The 23,591-nt window shown below is 34.7% G+C and overlaps 3 protein-coding genes across 3 annotated transcripts in view; all 3 read left to right on the top strand.

Annotated features, from left to right (window-relative positions):
- The window catches only part of LOC117119870 (furin-1-like), a gene marked incomplete at its 5' end in the record, with an annotated part of 10,547 nt that extends 5,431 nt beyond the window's left edge, over window positions 1-5,116 (top strand). The window contains 1 exon segment of the mRNA XM_033264855.1: window positions 5,036-5,116. Within this exon segment, the coding sequence (XP_033120746.1) occupies window positions 5,036-5,116 (81 nt within the window).
- Window positions 1,998-17,779, top strand: LOC117119784 (furin-like protease 2). The gene is made up of 9 exons (XM_033264694.1): window positions 1,998-2,003; window positions 5,063-5,065; window positions 6,325-6,498; window positions 9,959-10,171; window positions 10,729-10,829; window positions 12,111-12,214; window positions 12,780-12,897; window positions 13,397-13,701; window positions 14,197-17,779. The coding sequence occupies exons 3-9, from the start codon at window positions 6,334-6,336 to the stop codon at window positions 15,951-15,953; spliced, it is 2,763 nt and encodes a 920-aa protein (XP_033120585.1). The 5' UTR covers window positions 1,998-2,003; window positions 5,063-5,065; window positions 6,325-6,333; the 3' UTR covers window positions 15,954-17,779.
- Window positions 17,780-20,577: 2,798 nt separating this feature from the next.
- LOC117119856 (leucine-rich repeats and immunoglobulin-like domains protein 1) lies at window positions 20,578-22,523 on the top strand. The gene has a single exon (XM_033264834.1). The coding sequence runs from the start codon at window positions 20,837-20,839 to the stop codon at window positions 21,971-21,973; it is 1,137 nt and encodes a 378-aa protein (XP_033120725.1). The 5' UTR covers window positions 20,578-20,836; the 3' UTR covers window positions 21,974-22,523.
- The last annotated feature ends 1,068 nt before the right edge of the window (window positions 22,524-23,591 follow it).

Raw genomic sequence — 23,591 nt, 5'->3', positions numbered from 1 at the left:
TTTCACGAACAGACTTTGTAAAATTGAAAGTTACTCAGACTTTGGATTAAATTTTAGAATAGTCCAAACTCATTCACACTAAAATGACTTAGGTTATTATAATCCTCAATCATTCTGTAATTAATATCTGTTAAAATTAGAATTATCGAGTTTCATTGAATTTATGGAAATTTAAGTTACGAATATATACTGTACCATACTTTTAAATCTCATGTAAATGTTTCATTAAATTTGAAACTCTTTTTTCTAGAAGTACAGTATTAATATGTTTAGTATTTCATGAAAGCTAAATGTGTTAGCTTCAAGGTGGAAATGATTGCACAGCCATAGTGATTGACTGTAAGTAGTGCGCATTATAAATAGAAGGTGCTCTCCATTTTGCCATGTTCAATTTTTGAACTAAGCCTGCTGAACATTTGGTGGCGGGGAACACATTAAGCCTGGTTTCCTGTCGATGTAAAGTTCAGAATTTCTTACGATTCATACGACTGTTACGAGAAGTTGGACAAAAACAGCCGCGCCTTGATCGTGCTGGGCCGCAGACAAAATAAGCCGGTTACGATTCTTACGATAGGTTGAATTTTTCAAGCTCGAACAGCAAAGCCTCTTCTAACGTCGTCACATGCATGTTACGTCAAGTTAGAATTTTTCTTTGCGACTGCGATATATTAACATTTCTCACTTCCTGTCTGGTATCCTCATTAAAATTACCTGGCGAGATTCGAGGACAATTTTCACCGTTGGATTTAAACAATAGTCTAGTCCTGTAGTACAGAATAAGGGCCTACAAATCTCGATTTGCTAACTTTCTCGTTATTAATTTTAGTGTTTCTTTCTCAAAATATCAATTTGGCCTATATTGTACTTTGTTTATTTCATTTCACCTTATTATATTATGTTTTGAACTGACAGATCTTATCTCCAGATAGACAGTTATACAGAAAACATGATTTAAATGTTAAAATTCGGGTTGTATAATATAAACATGAATTAAAATTAAGAATGAAATACACTTGAAAAAATTGTTTATTGAAATTAACAGAAAATATTCCAACTGGCAATAGGCCTATATATTTTATATTTTATTTATTTATTTAGGCCCTATATTATAATGTTTTATACATAATTTTTATATTATAGGCCTTTAAGTTTTTTTGTATAATAAATGTAATTTATTAAATCTAATTGCGCCGTCGGGTGGTGGGGGGGTGAGACAGAGGTATTAATCCCCCATCGGTCTGGTAATTTCCCCATCGGTCTTGTCAAGCCCCCCTCCCCACCCATCAGCCAAAGGTCGTTGGGCAGTCGGACCAAAATAAAAAAATAGGCCTAGTTTTCCCATCCCAGCCAATCAAGAAGTCAAGCAATCCCTCCCATACCCCGGATCCGGCCTTCGGCCCTCGGATAACGATGCGCGCTATAGTTACACCCATAAATACTTAGGGCCCCCCTCCCCATAAATTATATTCTAGAGCCGCCACTGTGTATAGGGCTAACAAAATCTATAAGATTTTACATGCCTATCATTGTGTTTGAAAAAAGTGGAGGATATGCTTCTTTTTAACCATTTTATAATAAATACGTAAGAGTCAATGAGATTTCTAGTTCGTCGACAATGTTGTTGTATAGGCAAGATATACAGACAGCATACGTTTCCGCTTACGTTTCTTATGAAAAGTTGACTTGGAGTCAACTTTTCATAAGAATCGTTTGCAACGCAACGTATGCGAGTTCATTCAACAAAAAGTCACTAAATCGCGATTTCCTGTCAAATAGTGGAAAATCGACGTATCACATGAAAATTCAACACGTCGGTTTCCTGTCCAAAACTGTTTTGCGACGATTTTAGTTTACGTTACGTCGATTTCACAACGCACCAGTCGTAATCGGTTTCCTGTCAAATCGCATTTTCTTACGATAAAACAACGTAATCGTAAGTAAATCTGCCTTCTTACGTCGACAGGAAACCAGGCTTTAGACTTCAAAGGCATCATGCAAACATTCTTCACGCGCTGCAGCAGCTTTGTTCTTGGCTCATTTGCATAGCGCTGCATGCACAGAGATTTTTCAAGTGATCTTCTCAATAATACCGCCATGGTTTCAGCAAGGACTGTACATTACTGCCATTACCACTAATAGGGCACGTCGCATGGATGGCGCGGTCGGTTAAGGATGTGTTCTAAAGAACTGTGAGTTCGAATCGCGTCTTGGTATTCAATTTTTTTCCCCCAATTTTAAGAATTTTATTTTTTTAATTTAAGATATTTTAATTTTGTAAAATGAACATTCTAAATAATAATATTTTTTGTACAAATAAACATCCTAATTTAAAAATTCCTGTCTTGATAGCTTTTCCAAAAAACCCAATATAATAACTTGCGCTTTTACTGTATTTAAATGTGGAGGAACGCGCGGACCGGTGAGCGGTCAATCTTGTTAAAAATATGTTTTTATGTAGTCTACTGCATTCTATTTTGTAGTTGTTAACTAATAACTTTTGTCTCATTCTATTCCATTCTGTTTGCCATCATTGTCTATTCCATGTTATTTTACATTCTAATTTAATGTCATTTCTTTTTGTTGTTTTGCTTTTTTATTTCTTTCTCATTTCCAAAAGGGTTTCTGATCTTCATAAAATAGCATATTTTGTATGCTGCAGTGTGAATTATCTAATTCTATAATGCAAAGTTGTTTAACTTTACCTGGCTGACATCCTGATCTGGTTTTGTATAAATGCAAACAATGTTTATCTGTTAGCTTTACTTTGAAATTTGATAATTTTATCTGATAAATTTGTGTGATGTGCCAATATATAGTTTCATTCTACATCCAAATATGGGCATATCATCGTTATATGTCACATGAAATTTAGTAGTGTTGATAGAGTGTAGATTTTCTAAGACTATTTACTGCCTTTTGGAGGAACGCGCAGACCGGTGAGCAGTCGCTCTTGTTAAAATTATGTTTTTATGTAGTCTACTGCATTCTATTTTGTAATTGTTAACTAATAACTTTTGCCTCATTCTATTCCATTCTGTTTGCCATTGTCTATTCTATGTTATTCTAATTTAATGTCATTTCTTTTTGTTGTTTTGCTTTTTTATTTCTTTCTCATTTCCAAAAGGGGTTCTGATCTTCATAAAATAGTATATTTTGTATGCTGCAGTGTAAATTATCTAATTCTATAATGCAAAGTTGTTTAACTTTACCTGGCTGACATCCTGATCTGGTTTTGTATAAATGCAAACAATGTTTATTTGTTAGCTTTACTTTGAAATTTGATAATTTATCTGATAAATTTGTGTGATGTGCCAATATATGGTTTCATTCTACATCCAAATATGGGCATTCCTGATGATGACATAATTAATGTCAAATATTGAATCCCAACACAATGGCGTGTATTTCAATACTTGGAGTACAGTATGTATTATACTTTCTAATATGGGCATATCATAGTTATTTGTCACATGAAATTTGGTAGTGTTGATAGAGTGTAAATTTTCTAAGACTATTTACTGGTTTTTGGAGGAACGCGCAGACCGGTGAGCGGTCGCTGTTGTTAAAATTATATTTTTACATAGTCTACTGCATTCTATTTTGTAATTGTTAACTAATAAATTTTGCCTCATTCTATTCCATTCTGTTTGCCATTGTCTATTCTATGTTATTCTAATTTAATGTCATTTCTTTTTGTTGTTTTGTTTTTTTATTTCTTTCTCATTTCCAAAAGGGGTTCTGATCTTCATAAAATAGTATATTTTGTATGCTGCAGTGTGAATTATCTAATTCTATAATGCAAAGTTGTTTAACTTTACCTGGCTGACATCCTGATCTGGTTTTGTATAAATGCAAACAATGTTTATCTGTTGGCTTTACTTTGAAATTTGATAATTTTATCTGATAAATTTGTGTGATGTGCCAATATATGGTTTCATTCTACATCCAAATGTGGGCATATCATACAGTAGTTATTTGTCTCATGAAATTTGGTGGTGTTGATAGAGTGTAGATTTTCAAAAGCCCCTATCGCACTAGACTTAATTTGGTCAAATTAACCAAGTCACTGGCTAAATTGACCAAAAAAATCCAATCCGAACGTCGGTTACAATTCCCTCAGGGTTAAATTAACCAAGCAGAATGGTTAATTTTACCGACCTCAGCCTGCCCAGTAAAACTTACCACGGTCTCAGTTAAACTAACCACGCTGGTCAAGAAGTCCAATCCGAACGTGCAACACGGTTAAAACTTTCTGAGTTCATGACCTGCCTGGCTTTCTCTACCTCCCCATAAAGTTATCAAAGTTTCCTCGTATGTCCAGTTTTTTTTTTGTTTTTTTTTGTTTTTTTGCCTGAAGCCATTTTGTCTTCTTCCATGTTGACACCGCTCGAACAAAACCGGAAGTTGAAGTCACAAACTAGCGCCCTCAATAATATTTTTTATACACAAGGTTAAATCTTGGTAAAACTAGCCGCGTGAATAATCCAAGTGCGAACAATGGTGAAATGTACCCATGACTTTGGTTAAAGTTACCCTGGTTAAATTTACCATTTTTTAAATCCAGTGCGAACAAGGCTTAAGACAATTTACTGCTTTTTGGTTGTATAGCTTCACCAAGTACGTAAGAGCACACCATGCTCAAACTCTTATTCTCAAAACAATAATTATGTAATAACAGAAATTCTAGAAAACATCTTGCATATCATCAGAAAATTATTAAAGAAAACGATAAAAGTATTTCTACATAAAAAAATGAATTTAACTATAAGTATAATTGCCGAATATGTTATATATTTTAATACTATAATACCAACATAATTAGCTACACTGTACATTACGTTTCTAGGTGGATGATGATGGAGCTAGCTGTATGAAAGACTTATTTAAAATTAAAAAATTAGCACTATGGTTTCTCATGTTGTGTGACAACTTTCACGAACGTATTTCTTTTCTTTATTAGTATTTAAAGCAAGTTCATAGTAACTTATTTCACAGAGCATTAGAAAATGTTTTAAATATTTTTATGACTTTTTAGGATCCTGATGCAAGTTATGATGTCAACGGCAATGATAATGATCCACAGCCAAGATATGATTTTTCCAATGAAAACAGGTAAAGTTGTGTGTCCTGTTTAAATTTGCAGGAAATTCTTTTGTTACAGGAACTATTGTAGTATTATGATATAGTTTATACATCCGGCAAATCTACCGTACATGTTGGTTACCAGATGTTACTCATACAATGATTCATAGTAATGATTCTAAACAATCACATTGTTAATGTTTGATGGTTTTTAACAAAATTTAAAAAAAAAACATGGTGTATGTTTTTGCAGATACTGAAGAAAATCTCTCGTTGTGGACAGTGATTCATTAAAAAAAATTAATATCTTACTTTCGATTTATATATATATTATATTATATATATATAAATCATCAAAGAAAGGTAAATACAGTGTTCGAATAAAGGACTTAATAAATACATCGTGTAGCATAGCTCTCAACGAATGTAGTCCTGTAAATAAATGAATAAAGAAATTGTGTAATATATTATAGAATATAATTTACATCCAATGATAATAATTTACATCAAAAATTCTAGACTTTACATTTTAATTGCAATTTTAATTTTTTTTTAAAAAAAAGTGTTCCCACTTCTTTAAACATCTGATTTAGTTTAGTACATTTTTTCAAGACATTTTTTGTTCTAATCTTTGATCTTACACTCGGAATATGGCAATTTATTTCCTTTTGAATTTTGATTACACCATGCTTTATGCATTAGGCTGTGAGGTTACTTATTCTTAAAGTAACCTTTAAGACTGCATTTAATGGTTGTAGTCAGATGCAAATTGTGTAAAGTAACCTTTAAAGAAACCATCTAATGGTTGTACTTGGACGTTTATATGTTAATGATTATTACCCTTTTTACTAATTACTGACTGTGAAAGTTTCCCTTGACATTAAGTAACCAAAGAGAAGTGTTTCATTTCTTGTTTGTTTAAAAGTTTAATTTTTCTTGTGTGTGTAAAAGGGTTTTTAATGGTTTTAGTGATGGTTGTTCTCCATGTACCATAGGTATATATTTGTTTATTTTCTGACTTTCACTTGTGATGTATGTGTAGGATAGTTGTTTATTTTTTACTCTTCCCTTTCCAGGAATGAGGATTTGAATGTAAAATGTATTTACTGCTGATATCATTTGTCTTATAAGTGGTGTATGAATAGTTAATGGTCATATTTTTTTTTTCTTACTGATGTTTTTCTTCATCCCGCACACGTGCATGAATGTTTGATAATGATACTATGTCCTATGTTGTATATAGGTGTACGGATGCTTGATGGTGATGTAACTGATGCCGTAGAAGCTCGTTCATTGAGTCATAACCCGCAACATGTAGATATTTACAGCGCTAGTTGGGGTCCTGATGATGACGGGAAGACTGTAGATGGACCTGGCAAGATGGCACGCAAAGTGTTTGAAGATGGTGCACTGAAGGTAAGATGCAAGATTATACTGATTTTGGTGATGCTATAATATCAAAATAGTTATCAGTATCATTGTAGTCATAATTGGCATCATTATTCTTACCATCATTGTCATAATCATTGATAATTGGTTTTTATTTTCTATAAGCTGAATCCCTCCATTGAAGTATTGTCAAAACCTGATCTTTATCATAATCAAATTATTATTATTATTATCATTTATAATTATCATCATTTCATTAATGATGATCATCATTTTTATTATTTTCATTGTCATTTACAATTATCATCATCATAATCATAATTGTCATAATCTTAATCCATGTTTTGATGGTTGTCATCATTATCATGTGATAATATTGTTGCATTTACATTACATCATATTTCATATCAGAATCATAGTGTACAATATCTCATAAATATGCTGTATTCATGACTATCGTCAAATAACAGAGTGAAAACAAATGTCGAGGTCATGTGATGGTACAAAGTATTCCGCTTATAGCCACACACAGCGGCGTAGCTAAGTGCGAAAGGGCCCCAGTGCAAGATCAATTGCCAGTCCCGTTGGTGACACTGATGGGGGAATTCCCTACTGTAGTTCTCAGAAAATCCATTGTAAGAAGTGTTTTTTTTTTGTTTTTTTTACCCCTTACTCCTAAATACTATTGATAATTGGATTCGTAAGTATTTTAAGAGGGGCATAATCTGTTGAGCAGCAGCTGCTCTAAGCTAATTTTTTTTAAAATTGGTGGCACATGAAATTTTACAATTTATTGTGGCGGATCAGGAAATTCGAATAGATGGGCTAGGGAGAGATTTTCACAGCTGGAGGAGGGAGACCACTTCAAATTTATGATTATAGCACCTCCAAATAATCAGAAATGACACTCTCAGACTTATAATATAATGAATATAATTTCCTTTACCCCCATTTTTTTATAATTTTGAAAAAATAAGAGGTCGGGCAGGCTGGGGCCCCAGGCTTGAATACATCATTGAACACAGTAATCAATAATTAATCTCCTCAATTTGAAAAAATTCTAATTATTTTTTTTAAGTCTATGAATGGGCCCTTAATAGCCCTGGGCCCCAGTACTTTGCACTGGCTGCACTGCCCGTAGCTACGCCACTGGCTCCACATATCACCATTGCACATGCTGTTTCACACTTTAATAGATGTATTTCAAAATTATTCCATAGGGATTAGCTTTTGTTTTTAAAATGTGCATAATTGGGATTTTCATGATTGCCATTATAACTTATAAGCCTCATTTATCATCTGCAAATTGCGAATGAGAGATGCTACAATTTCTAGGCTCTCTCAAGGTTCACGAAGGATTACATAAATTGCAAAAAGCCTAAAATGCACAGTATATAAACACTATTTTGAACAATCATGTTGCCTTTACTTGCCATTCATTTCTTGTGTTTACAGTATTACAATAATAACATTACCATTTTCTGTACTTTTACAATAATCACACTGTAAGTTATACCTAACGGTACTAAATATATCATGTGACTACTGGTTCCCGTTGCTGAAATAAGTTATTCATATGACCAAAACAAACATAGCCAATTGGTCAGTTTAGCAACAACATTTGTGTTAATATGATTTAGATTAAATTTTAGAAAATAATAAATATAATATTTACCCACATAAAAAGTCAAAAAATAATTGTAGGTTAACAGAATTCAAAAACTGCATGAAAACATTGTTTTATGAAAAACCCATACAGCCACAAGCTGAAACAACCTTGATTACACAGCGTGTATCGCAGTCATTACGCAGCTATTTTGTTCTGTCGAGTATTTACTATTCGTCTGCTAATATTTCTTTTATATGACATTTGATGCTATAAAGTGCACCCTCTAATTCGAGTCCCCTCTAATTCTGAGACCCTTCTAATTCAAGACAACTTTTTCAAAGTATCAAAATTAAGCTAACCCTCTAAGTGGAGACCAAACCCTGAGACCAAACCCTGAGACCACCCCAAAATGGTCTCAAATTAGATTAGAGGGTAAACTGTATTATTCTGGATGTTATGTTTGAAACATTTGAAATGCTAAACTATACAATACTGGCACATTCTTGTACTTATTACTCAGTTTAACATTTAGCAACAGTATGCTGGTTTTGGGATGGCATGCCTCATATGGATGGTACTTCATACGTATATGGTACATGAAAGTAAAATACAGTAAAGTAATAATTAAAATTAAAAACATTAACACAACACCACATAGTTAATTTAATTTTTAAAAGATCACACCTCTTTCTCCATGTTCTTTTTGCAAAGAATTGGCAAAATTTGTCTGTCAAGATTTTAATGTTATTTTGATGAAATAAATTATTGTCCTCATAACATTGGCAATAGTAAGTTGATTCCAGTGCCAGTAAATGACCCATCATTTTATAGCTTACAACGTAGAGAATAACAATGAATTTTTATATTTTGGTCACTCTCATATTTTACAACTGTTGTATTGCAGGTCTCTCGAGTCCAATGAGAGTCAACCTTTGAAAACATAGTTGAATAATTAATTACTTGTAATCATGTACTGTATGATGCAGTGCACTTTAGATGCTCGATGCTTGTTCTTTCATTCATCATTTATTGTCATTTTCTTAATTAAAAACAGGGAAAGTATTATTGCCCTGGTGACCATAACATGATAAATGGTTGAATAGCAATATAAAAAACAAATTTTGCTTTTAAGAAAACCCAAGTCACAATAATTGAATATATAAATTCATAGCTTATTGTCATTCCCTTGGTGATGATATATGAACAAACTAATTTTAATGTCGAGTCAGTTAGTTTTCATTTATAACTATTTCGTAGTCCACATGGTACACTCATTGCAAAGTGATTAAGTGCATTAATAAATGTATCATTAAAAACGTACTATCAGTCAATATACAGGGAAAACACATCAAAAATTAAAAACAAATTTAATAGGCTCATTTCAAAGATTCAATAATTTTGAGGTATTTTTCTGTTTTTTGACTGATAGTATCATTACAGTATACTTATATTAACTTTGTGGAATATTGCTAACAGTTGATAGAACAGAATTTATGAAGATAAATTTTATATTTTCTCATAAGTTGTTGTAATTACTACAACAATTGTATTATGTATAATTTCAGTAAAAAAGCATACAAACTTTATAAGAATAAATGTTGATGTTGTTATTTGTAATTTTATTACGGGTACTATTAACAATTAAATAATTATTATATTGATATACAGTGTTAAATATTATTTCAGAGTGAATTTCAAATAAAGCCGTAGAGAACAATATGAAATTTCAATAATGTTTACCTTTTTTTGTTGAGGTTTTAGCTGCTATTTGGTATATTATTGTTGATGTTGTACAATTGTTCTAAATGCTTAAATCAATGAATGTTTCTTTTTGTATTGAATTGAATATTAAGGATTATCTCTTGATAACTTATTCAGGGAAGAGGAGGTCTTGGCTCAATATTTGTATGGGCATCTGGAAACGGTGGTCGCATGATGGACAGTTGTAATTGTGATGGTTACACCAATACCATCTACACTTTATCTGTCAGCAGTGTCTCTGAGAAAGGAGATGTACCATGGTACTCAGAGAAATGCGCCTCAACCCTCGCAACAACATACAGTAGTGGAGGCGGCAATGAAAGACAAGTGGTAAGATATGACAATCACATATAAATAGGGTCTCCGTCATGACCAATCACATTTAAAGTATTTTATTCATTTAGTGACATATGATTAGCCTTTATGAATACATGACTTTAAATGTAATTACTAAGTGTTTGTTGAATGTATCTAATTTTGTTTTGATTGACCAACTTGAAAGTCAGCCTTTAAAAACTTTGGTGAGTCTATGCATTCTTGGGCAGACAAACCCTTCAGGTATAGAAACTATGTTGTGGCCCAGTGGTGGTGCCAGAATTGCCTGACCAAGGGATGAGCTGTCCAACAGAGAAGGGAAAGGGTGAGGGGAGGGTGGTTTGTAACATTGAACAATAAACCTGGCTCTGGCTGTGAATATCAAACATTGCAAATAAATTGTTACCTGCTATTTCTTTTTATGTGAGATTTTTGTAATTAATTTATATTATCTATTCAAGTATATAGAAAATTTTAACTATTATGAAACACAGCATATGTGGGAAAACAAATCAGGCCACTTTTTTATAATGTTCCTAACTGTTTAATTATTTAATTGTCTTTTGTAATAGGTGACAGTTGATATTAGGAAAAAATGTACCAAGCTACACAGTGGTACATCAGCATCGGCACCCCTTGCAGCTGCAATCTGTGCACTTGCATTAGAAGCCAAGTAAGTCAGTGACAAAGCTCACCATCATAATACATAATATTTATTTATTTACATAGTGTATTTTCAAATTTACATTTTTCAAGTATAATTTGGCAGGCTGGCTGGCTAACAGGTCACATATTGGCCTTAAGAAGGAAACAGGAAAATCACATTATAAAATACAAATCTCAGCACCAAACATATGTTATATCAATATCGTCAAGCCCTAAAAAAGCTTAATCCACTATTTCAAAAGTTACCTAACAATAGTAAGCATTAAAAAACATAATAATTGTGGTATCTATTTAACTTACTTGGGCCAGGATATACACTGGCATGAAACATGGTTAACGTGTTAAAATCCCCCAAAGACTGCTATAGCATTCAATTAGGATATTTAAATGCGTATTCTTGAGTTTAATTATTTACTTTCTAGCAGTTTCAATGAGTATAACAGTGCAGCAAATGCCATGAACCTTTGATTCATGTTTTGTCACTTCAGTGGATTAGCTTGTAATTGCTGAAATCAGATTTAATGTCGCCCAACGTACATGGCATCTGTACTATGCTACTGTTTACTATTCTGTTAATGTCTTTACTGGTCAATCAAAATGTCCGTACAATGGTCAATATAGCTACAGACAAGCAACAACAGGAAAAATCATGTCTCTGTGTAGAATTATTCTCTGTTTCTGGAAACTATGGCAACAGAAATATATTTAGAATACTTGGTGACCTGGCATACAGTTGGTGACTTGCCATACAATTGGTGAAATAGCATACAATGGGTGACCTGCCATACAATTGGTGACCTGCCATACTTTTGCTGAGCAGACAGATAAGCTGGAGTGAATGTTTGATTATACTGTTATGCAATGTGTTTGTTGATGTCGCATCTTGCAATCATGTGTTTCGTAATCGACCTTTATCATTGTTGTTGAACTCTGGTTCTCATTTAACAACCTGCTATGAAAGTCCTTGAGACGATTGAGTAGCCAGGTCGCAATGTACAGATGAATATTGTTGGCATAACAAATTTCATAATTTAGTTGATGTAATAAAATGATGTAAAGAAAAAGAATTGAGCGGAAAATTTATGCCATGGAACACCACATTCTTTGACATGAGGAGTGCCATTGAAAAAAAAACCACATTTTCTGCAGTTTAAAGTATGAAGTGAAAAGCAACCATTAGCATCATTGTTATATCCAGAAAATGAGGAATATCAGTCACGACAGTTTTTAAATCCTCTCAGCTTCAGACTCTTTATTATTATTACTGTACTTTGATTTCTCTTTTTAGCCCTAGCCTCACTTGGCGAGACATGCAGCATATTGTGGTTAACACAGCCAAGCCTGACATGCTTAGAGCCAATGATTGGTCAACAAATGGAGCTGGATATAAAGGTTTGTATTTCGCACAGTCACAGATTTAATTTATTTCAAAATCTATAATTTGTTTGGATTTCAAAATTTGTCTGGGAATTCATAAAAAATTAAGGTTTTAGGCCTATTTGAAAAACTTCCTTGTACTAAACAGGTTGATTTGTCAAATGAAGGCATCTTATTTATTGGTCTATCATGTTGCTTAATTTCACCAATCATGGCCACTCTTGCTAAGAAATCTCATCATACACCATTTTCACAAATCAGACATAGGCCTATTATTGAAAATATTGTAACTCCATAATGGAGTGTTCCATGCAAATAATTTTGTTGGAAAGTATTTTCAAAAGACTGGTCTATACCACTGTATGATTATTATTGAATTGAATTTTATTTAATGGACCTCTGAAAATATTATTCTGAAAAGAATAGTGTAAATGCATCAAATACATGCAAATACCGATGGGGGCGCAAACATTGATTCTACAATCTTCGCAATTTTATCCAACAATTTGGAGCAATTAAAATATCGAGGCCTTATGCATCAGTGATGTTGTGAACCTCTTTAAAAAAAAATTTTTTGCAGTGAGTCATTCATATGGATTTGGTTTAATGGATGCCTCAGCTATGGTTGATTTAGCTTTAAGATGGACAACTGTGCCTCCTATGCGTACATGTACCCAGACTGCTGTCCAACAACGCAAGTAAGTATTTACTCAAACTTGATACATACTTGCAGGAACGTAAACATATATGTAGATATGTACGAATAATCAAATCTAATATTGAAACGATCACAACAACATTAGTCTTTGCTAGTCTGACATCCAACAGCAGTAACAGAATAGATCAATACCTAATATAAAAACTAAGACTTTGTTTAATTTTGTGGAGTTGTTTTTTAGTTGTGAGAAAAACAAATCCTCGATTTGACAGGTTTTAAATCGACCAGGCCACACCCTTGAACAATAAAAACAATAACCATCCAGCTAATAGCTCTGCTTCCTTGAAGTAAAAGCACACATCTTAACCAACAAGCTACAGCTCCACTCCTTAGGATTGTTGTACTATCCTCAACACATTTCTGTGAAGTCATTCATATGGATTTGGTTTAATGGTTTAAACATTTGCATTTTTTCTCGATTTGTTTAAAATGTTATCCAATCATTTCAGTATTCATCTGAATTTATAACTTTTTTTCAGACAAATCCGAGGTAAATTATCTGTAGATTTTGTAAGTGATGGTTGCACAGGAACAACAGAGAATGTACTCTACTTGGAGAAGGTTCATGCAGTCCTCTCCATCACCTTTCCCCGACGCGGAGATCTCGTAATCCATCTGACATCCCCCATGGGTACCAGGGCCATGTTGTTGCCCAAAAGACAACATGATTCTGCGAGCACCGGGTTTTCAAACTGGGAGTTTATGAGCACGCACACTTGGGGAGAGCAGCCGGCAGGCCCCTGGACCCTGGACATCCAAAACCAAGGAAGTTCATCTCATACTGGTATGTATTCATGTTCATATAGATCCATTCAAATATATGTAGAATTATCAAACAATACCAATATACCTTTAATAATTCAAACACTCAGATGCATCAAAAAATAGCTAAATACTGTAAATACATCAGTGTAATATTCTGCGTAATAATATGATTAGCATTGAGTTTAGGGGGAAAGGCTTATGTACTGAAACATGCCTATAGTTATTAACTAATTATAGCACACAATATCATTGTTTTTCATCAAGATTTTTATTGGTCCCTATAAGAAACAGAAGATTGTATTGCTTGGTAGATGTGTATAAAAAAATAAAACAGTACAATTAATGCCAATAGTTCACAAGAATCCAAGATGAGTAAATAAAATGACGTACAAATGACATTGAAAATAAAAGAAAAAACTGAAAGTTGCAAAAAATGTCTTAAATAATCTGTATCTTAATCTGTCTTTGTTAATGCAGTTCGACTCATGTCTATTTTGTCTCATTGTTTTATTAGGTTTCTTAACTTCCTGGACATTAAAATTATATGGCACAGAGACTAATCCAATCACAGAAATACAACCAACAACCAGAGAACCCACAACCAAGAGGAAAACCACCGAAACACTAGCAATAACAACTAAAAAACCTTTACCTAGTACCAAAAAGCCTCTACTGACCACCAAGCAAACAACTACCTTCATGCAAAAAACCACCAAAAAACCTTTACCTAGTACCAAAATACCTTTACCATCCACCAAGCAAACGACTACCATCATGCAAGGATCAACCATCAAGCTCACAAATCCACCGATGGATAAATCAACAACAAAGAGTAACAGCCACACAAAACAGTATGTGGCAAGGACGGAACTACTTACTACGATACCAGCAACAAATAGTAGTACATTGAATAACCTAACCAGTAAGCAGACCACACTCTCTGTTAATGAACCTCTGAAAACCACCAGTCATAAACCATTTCAAACAACCACCACTAAACCTGACTGTTCTCCTGGTTACTACAAAGAACTGAATTTAAATGGAGAAATCCATTGTAATCCCTGCCATCCATCTTGTGGTCTCTGCATCGCAAGTGGGGATACCATGTGTATTAAGTGTCTCGATGGATCTCTTCCCTTTGGAGTTAATGATAATGATTATGAGCAGGCAGTTGGTAAGTGTATTAAATGCGATGCTGCTTGTAGCAAATGCGATGGTCCGGAGTACATGCCGTGTACTCAGTGTAAAGCTGGCTGGTACCTCAATAACTTGGGGGGATGTGACGTCTGTCATCGATCATGCAAGACATGTTTTACAGGAGAAATCATTGGATGCAACGAAAAGAAAGAGACCCCAGATTGTGGAAAAATTACTATTGGAGAGGTTGTCACTGGCACATATTTTGATGAGAACATTTGGGAATGCATGGCTTGCGCCAAAGGTTGTTTGATTTGCGACCAATTAGGAAGTTGCTCAGAAGAGCTTCCAACGACACAAGAGCTTCACTCATGCTCTGTGGGATTCTATCTTGATGTTGCTACAAGCACATGCAAAGCATGTCATGCAGATTGTAAAACCTGCTCTGGTCCAAATGAATTGCAGTGTCTTGAAAAGGAAGAAATATCAAATGATTACTGTCCAGATGGCACGTACCTTGATCATGGCCTAGGCATCTGTCAACACTGCCATCAACGTTGCTACACTTGCCATGGTGGGGAAGACACTGATTGCATGCAAGAACGTCCAACAACCACACCATGTCCTAAGGGTAATTATAGAGTTGCAGTAGCTGAAGGCCATGAACTAACCAACACAGTGTTTACAGAGTCTTGCCTACCCTGCCATAAAGACTGTGAAACATGTATTGGGGCCGGAATAAACGGATGTACAAGTAGACGGAGTAGTGTGAATGATTGTCCGAGTGGTTTCTATCTGAAAGACACAGAATTCGAAAAGTCATGTGACCAGTGTCATAAGTCGTGCTTAACCTGTTATGGTGGTATGGCCACTGAGTGTATTGATTGCCATGCAGACTACATCAAACGTGATACATATTGTGTTGTTGTGTACCTTCCTTTACATAGTAGACCCTTTGTTAAAACTCTCAGTATGTTTTTCATCCTTATAGTATTTTGCATTTTATTATCCTCTTGTATTTACCTAAAAATTAGAAAAAATAGTTCAAAATTTAGCGATGTTAAATATCAAAAATTGGAAGACAGTGTAGATCAAAAGGTACTCAATTTGGAGGATACAAATTATTCTATTTAACTGTTACTTTTGTTGTGAAAATCGATCACAAATGCATTTATATGATCAAATTCAATTTAAAATGAAATATATTTTTTAAATAATTAAGAATTTTTTTTACTCTTGCCTGAGTGCCTGAAGTTCAAAGGTAACCAAAGTAAACAGGAAGAGGAGGGAGGGGAGGGAAAAAATGGTGATGGGAGGTGGTGTTTTCACTTTTGTCCACAAAAAAGTCTTCCAGTGCATACCTTGTCTGTAAAGTGACTTATAAATAATTTTCATAAGAAGCATTTTTTATTTGCAAGGTTTTAATTAGGAAACATTTTTAGAAAATTAATAATTTCTTATGATATTCATAATAGGTGTTCCTATTCATAAATATTTTCGAGTGAATTATATAAACTCTGTAAAAGTCATCGGGGAAAACTGTATTTTAAGTTGAAGCACTTCTGTATATTTGCTTACAACTAGCATTCCAAAAATACTAATATACTTTGTATTGGGTTTGTTAATTAATCAACAAAATATCAAATTGTGTGGAAGCATTTGAGGCAGCAGTGAGTCATTGTAATTTCGATTACAAGGACAGTACACTTTATTTCTCATAAATGTTTCTGTTTTTGTAGGCCCAGTTTTATGGTGGATTTGAAAGAAAGAAAACAGTATTAACAACTTGTTCTTAAAAGAGACTTCTAAATGCACATGTGAAAGTGTTTATGAAATGAAAGCAATTGAAAATGATGAAGATACAATGTACAGATGTCATTTTCATAATAAACCGGATTTGTTAATTACTGCCTAAAAAATAGCAATCAAGTGTTTTTATTTTGTTAAGTTAAAGTGATACATATAAAGTACAGAAATTCAGTACTTAATACACTGTACTTGTTTTATTACTGCCTAATAGTAATAGCAATTAAGTGTTTTTATTTGCTAAATGGAAGTGATGAAGGTACAGTATTTACAGTAATAAACTTGACTGCATTTACAGGAATAAACTGGACTTGTTAGTTTCTAGTAGGGACTATGTGTATTATTATTGTAGGTTACTTAATGGACAACAATGTGTGCTTCCAAATGCAAAAACTGTTAAATCAGGAAAAATCAAATGAGCATCCCAAGTAGGAGGCAGTATACATTTGTATTGTACTTAAAATTTATAGTTGATGACAATTTCAATTTAGTTTAATGTGTATTTTTATGGAACTAACTTTAGTTAATTATAAAAGATAACAAAGTATATTTATATAGATATATAATAAGAGCTTCAAATATATCCATGTGATTTGAAAACATTTGCCAGTGAATAATTTTCATACTTGGGAAGTGGTTACATATTCTTTTAAGGTTGACACCATATCCATCCAATCATGGAGGTAATTCCTCCATGATCCAATGAAGTGTGGTGCTCTATATTCAAATTTCATTGTGGAGTGCTGACCTTTTGCAAGGATCGTACCCAGGATGTTGGGATTGGTAGGTGTGCACCAATTCATATTGTCAGTACAGTACTACTGTTGATATATGGTGAATACCATACATGTCTTAATTCTACTTCTAATACTTAAAATAAATAAGATGGATAATGTTCCTGGAACAGATCCACTATTCAAACATCCGCCCTCTGATGAATAATCATTGATGTGACAATATAGACATCAGCAATTGCAGTACGCCTAACATGAAGAGGGGTGTGAACGGTAATAGTAAGGGACAATTGGTATAGCTTCATGCTTAGATCATTATGGCTAGCTTTTTCTGAAAGTTTTAATAAAATCATTTATTTCTCTCTACAATACTCATCATGGTATTTGTCATATAATTAAATGGCTTGATTTTTTATTATATATTGATTGTCGGGTGTTTTTACTGTTGTCATCTACTTTATATAATAAGGCTACATTCCCCAACTGTTGTCATCTGCTGTATATAATAGTGCTACATTCCTCAACTGTTGTCATCTACTGTATATGATGGGCTACATTCTCAACTGTTGTCATCTACTGTATATGATGGGCTACATTCTCAACTGTTGTCATCTACTGTATATGATGGGCTACATTCTCAACTGTTGTCATCTACTGTATATGATGGGCTACATTTCTCAACTGTTGTCATCTACTGTATATGATGGGCTACATTTAACAACTGTTGTCATCTACTGTATATGAGGGCTACATTTCTCTACTGTTTTCATCTACTGTATATGATAGGGCTACATTTCTCAACTGTTGTCATCTACTGTATATGATAGGGCTACATTTCTCAACTGTTGTCATCTACTGTATATGATGGTCTACATTCTCAACTGTTGTCATCTACTGTATATGATAGGGCTACATTTCTCAGCTGTTGTCATCTACTGTATATGATAGGGCTACATTTCTCCACTGTTTTCATCTACTGTATATGATAGGGCTAATATTCCTTAACTGTTGTCAAAATAACCCATCTCATATGCATATTTTAACTACTTTATTATCAATTGTCTCATGGAGTCAGTGCTGATGGGTATGCCCATGTGCAGCAAAATAAAATTAAATATATATAATATAATAATGATTTTCATTATTGTTATATGTTGAGAAAGCTCATTTAACCAGATCTCCCGGAGGAGATTTCTTTGAACTTTGATTTCCCCGACGAAAGCAAAGTGGGCGTGGTCGAGTTTCGATTAAAAAGTATCAAAAGTACTCCAGGGGGCGAATTTCTTTTTACTTCAGACAATGCCCATATCAAAATAAATTTTAAAACAAATGTGATTGTATTTGAAATAGAAATACACAATTCGATTACACTGACACTCATCTGCCTCTTGCTTAAATAAACTTACAAATGCATAAACAAAAACAAACAAAAAAACAAGTTCGCATATTTCAGTGGTTGGATTCATAATTCCTCTCAATGTAAAAAGTAATTCCATTTTAGTACCATACTTGAATGACCAATAAAGATAATTAACAGTGGAAATTATTAGACTGTTTTTTGATGCATATAGTCCGCACACAAAACCATATAGGCCTACCAATTTTCATGTATTCATAAAACGATGAGATACCACATGAGAAACATTTCTTTGGCACTACATGACCTTGAATTTCCATGTATCATCGGTTCCTTATTTTCAAAAAAAGAACCCATACTTTTTTATTTGTAGCTGGACCATATTAACACCGTACATATAGTACAGTAGCTCCTAAATAAAATGTAAATTGAATTTATCGGCGATTACCATTACGCAATTTTAAAGTAACTTTAGATCACTATATTACTGGACCCAGTGAAGTTAAAAACAGGGAGGTAAGTTTAAAATACATTACTATAGCAATAAGGAGTTATACCTCATTATTTAAACTTAAAAATGACACCAATGAAGTCGAGAGCGTTATTTTTCTTTTAAGAATTTATTCCAAACGTCCTTCTCTTTATAACAAAAGTAATGATCCCCTCCTGACCTCTCGTCAATGTAGGGCATATTGTTAATAAGAAGTCCTACTTCAAAACCGTGGCCAATTGACCGAAATACCATTCGCGGACACGACATTTCGCTGACACGACATTTCGCCGAATGCCAGTTTGCCGATAGGACGTTTCGCCGACATTTTTTTGTAAACATGGATGGATGTGTCCCAAGTGACATTATTTAGATGTTTGATTTTTATTCGGTTATTTAATTTCACTACTAACGAACAGATTCGCTATTGATCATGAAGATATCTTTCTGTAAGATGCTCGTCACCGTTAAACAAAAAACTCTGCATCAAGATATTCGAAATCCTACACTGTCATTTAGATACTTTTGTGAAGTTGTCAGTACCTATACATTTCGCTTTATTTTTGTTTTATTTGACATAATAAATGCACAAGCAGCAGGGACTTGGGGGGGGGGGCGGCCCGGCCCCGGCCCCCCCTTTCGGGAGGTAAAAAAAGAAAAAAAAAGAAAGAAAAAGAAAAAAATGATGGCCAAGAATGCCTGAAATGTTATGTTCGGGCGTCTAGAACACAAAAATTTCGCGGGGCATGCCCCCGGACTCCTTACGACAGTGTTGTCTCAATCGGCCCAACTTTCTTCCCCCCCCCCCCCTTTTGGACATTTCTGGATCCGCCTCTGAGCAGCTACATCCTTCCAACTCATAGAGAGTTCATTGCCTAAAGTAAGAACAAAGACCCCTTCCCCCGACACAGAATAAGTTTCAGACAGTCTTTAGATTTGTAAATCAGCCCGTGCTGCTATCTTTTTCCAGAATTTTTCAAACGCGGGGGGGGGGGGGGGGGCACAACATTTTCAGAATATATAAGTGGGTAGTGCTTCACATTTAAAATTTTATGGCAAAACGCCACCCCCCCCCCCCCGTATCTCCCGTGCCGAAACTGTGGCAGCAGAACAGGTGGGGAGGGGGGCCGTTTCAGACACCAGTCTTGTCCCCTACATTTTCACGTCGGCAAAAATCGTGATCGTCCAGTCCATAAAAATGACTAGGGAAATCCCACGATACAATTTATCTGTAAAGTTCAAGACGGTACTAAAACTACACAAAACAATACTAGACTGTACCGATATGACATGTCAGTTAGGCCTTTGAGGTCATGTCCTTTTCTCTAAACATTTCCTGCATTTTTTCTGCTTAGTCCGATCATGGAGGAATAATGGTCCGATGTGCCTATAAGAATTTTAAGTAGAATACAGTGATATTTTTGGCACGTCATTGAATATTTTTTTAACCTACAATGGTAGACTAATATTATCGTATTGTTAGTTTGTGATTGCGGTTACAATCGGTGACGTGGGATTCAACCCTGACAATAAATCCTAGAAAAGGGATTTGCAACTTTTGCAACCGGAATTTACTGTATTGTTCGTTTTCATCAGACTGTACTAGTATTTGTTTGGATACATCAAAACAATGTCGTCGATTCTAGTTGTTGTGTTCTTATTTAAGTGCTGTTTGCTCGACTCCATAACAGCAGCGGCTGTTCTTCAAACTCCGGACAACTTCACCGGATTAACTGGTAACGATGTTACATTAAGCTGTCAGTTTGTTGATTTGCTTAACATACAGATCGTTTGGTTTCATAAAGATTCAAACGAGATATTAACACGGGATTCTGCACTCGCAACAACGAATGCCGACAAACGGATGAGGTACACGCTTACCGTTGACGATAATGAATGGTATAACTTAACCATACGAAATCTTAGCTACGCCGATGAAGGGGAATATGACTGTGGATATGCGGATAATCGTGGAGACGGGAGCGCAAACGTGTACCTTGCTTCTGCCTTCATCGATGTCATAACTAAGCCCAGTTCTCCTGTCTGCAATATAGTTTACGCAAGTACCATCATATTCCCAGTCATAGGAAGCAGCGTGTCACTTGAATGTTCGGCGGCGGGGGGAGACCCTAACCCACACATCACATGGTTCAGGGGTGAGGTAGTCAATTCCAATATGACAGAAGTGGATACGTTGGATCTACAGCTAACCCTTCAAGAACCTGATCGCGGAGAAACGTTCCGTTGCGAGATTGACATTCCAGTGTTAGATATTAAAGAATCATGTCAAGTCATACCATTCCCCATAGAACCAATTATTGATATAATTCCTGATGGGTTAGTGAAGTTTGGCACCTATGTTAAGTTTAACTGTAGTGCTGTTGGAGATCTCCCACTGAAAATTCTCTCGTTTACTACTAGTCTGGCCAGTGGGCGATTTAGTGTTAATGCGGTGGGAAATGTTATGACTATTTTAAATTTTGGACAGCAGGATCTTTTAGAGACGATATCGTGCGGGGTAGCTTATAATGAGTTTGATAAGCCGTTCACAGTAACCGTTGAAATAAAAGGCATTTTACCAGAGAGCCCAACGAAAGGACCTGATCCAGGAGACCATGATGACAGTCCAAACAAGGAAGACACACCCACCCTAACTATCGTTCTTGTTGTTCTCGGTATCATCGTTGTAATTTTGGTGATTACTGCATTGATCTGGTACAATCGTAAACGGATTATGTCCAACAATACAGATACCGGTGTTCCTTAACCAAATATTCTACGGAAAATGAAACAGAACAAACAATATAATACAGTAGCCTTATTTAACGTGCTTGCTTAATATCCGATTATTATGCAAACGTGTTTATCTAAAATTATATATTTTGTAGATGGTTAGGCCTATTGCTCAAAGTTGTCATAAAGTTTTAATTTGTATATCAATACAGTTCGCCCTCCAATTCGAGACCACCTTCGGGACCTGAAAATTTAGGGTGGTCTCGGGGTTGGTCTCCAATTAGAGGGCTAGCTTTGTGTTAAAAGGTTGAAGATTGTTATTTGGGGTCTTTGGAAAAATGATCTCAAATTAGAGGGGTCTCGAAATTAGAGGGGTCTCGAATTAGAGGGTGCACTGTACATGTTATTTTGTTAAGTACTCTACGTAAATGGAAACAATTTTAACTTTAAATGGATAGCCTACAACACAGGTTAATACATTAAAACTTGCTGTATTAAGTAGTTTTTTTTTTCGATCGGGCTTTTTAAGTTGACAATTAGAATATTGTAAGTCTCTATTGCCATTTTCTGTGTAGAGGTCTGGTTATACAAATAGCATCTTTATATTCGCATACAGTTGCCCACCCCAATTATGAGACCATTTGCGGGACCTCAACTGCTGGGCTCTTGGGGCTCGGTGTAGAATAATAAATTCTACTTGGGCTAAAAGTGGTCTCTCAGCCCGATTAGAGGGTAGCCGATCTCCCCCAAAGACAAGGGACTACCATAAGGCCTATGTATTCATGTTGAAGATATTGATGTTATTTTATACCTCTTAAAACACTAAACAAAAATCTGAACAAAAATCTGAAGTAAACATAATATTTACATAATTTTTTCTTCAACTTTTTCCATGTGAAAATTATATAGGTGAAGAGTATAGCATCGTGTATGTGCAGCACAAAACTAAATAGTAATGAAATGCCTAATCAAACCTCTACTGAACCTCTAATTTTTGCTTTAATTCGCTTTTTGTTAATTACCATGGAGCACTCTGCAAGTGACATATTACAGTGTTAACGGCTATATTTATAATATAAAATATTATATATATATCTATATATAATATATGACCACACACTATTCTTACACTATAGGCCTATATATATATATATTCTCTACTGTTCCGCTTTAATTTTAATTTTAAATTGTTTTGCATTATATGGCCGTTTGCTGTTTTATGGGTTTTTCCCATTTGCCTTTCAAACTTGTATATTATTTAAGAATCTCTATTGAGATCCAGCGCCGCCATTGATGCACGGTAGAGATTGCATCTTTAGATCTCCGATCTTGTTCACAAATTCACGGACTAGTGCTGTCTCGTAAGAATTTTGTAGGACGCGTTAAGAATGACAAAATATTCTCTGTATCTACTGGAACCGAGCCGTATAGCTTGTATTCCACTATTTGCATTCACACCTGGGCTGTGTATATATATTGTCTTGGTTTGGCTCTGTAATCATTAGTGGTCGTGGGACTAGTTTAGGCACTACCTAAGCTGGTCGGACGTTTCGTTTGGGTCTGTACCCAGCTGCACTGATGAGGCCCGGAAGGCCGAAACGGATCCGTCTGCAGATATTGGGATTCCTTCCAGTGGATGCTTAGTTTATTTT

Source organism: Anneissia japonica, unplaced genomic scaffold, assembly GCF_011630105.1.
Source record: "Anneissia japonica isolate Jap-2015-1 unplaced genomic scaffold, ASM1163010v1 scaffold724_len3256291_cov202, whole genome shotgun sequence".
Lineage (NCBI taxonomy): Eukaryota > Metazoa > Echinodermata > Crinoidea > Comatulida > Comatulidae > Anneissia > Anneissia japonica.
The sequence above is the reverse complement of the archived record's forward strand: the minus strand, read 5'-3'. Positions and strand labels throughout refer to the sequence as shown.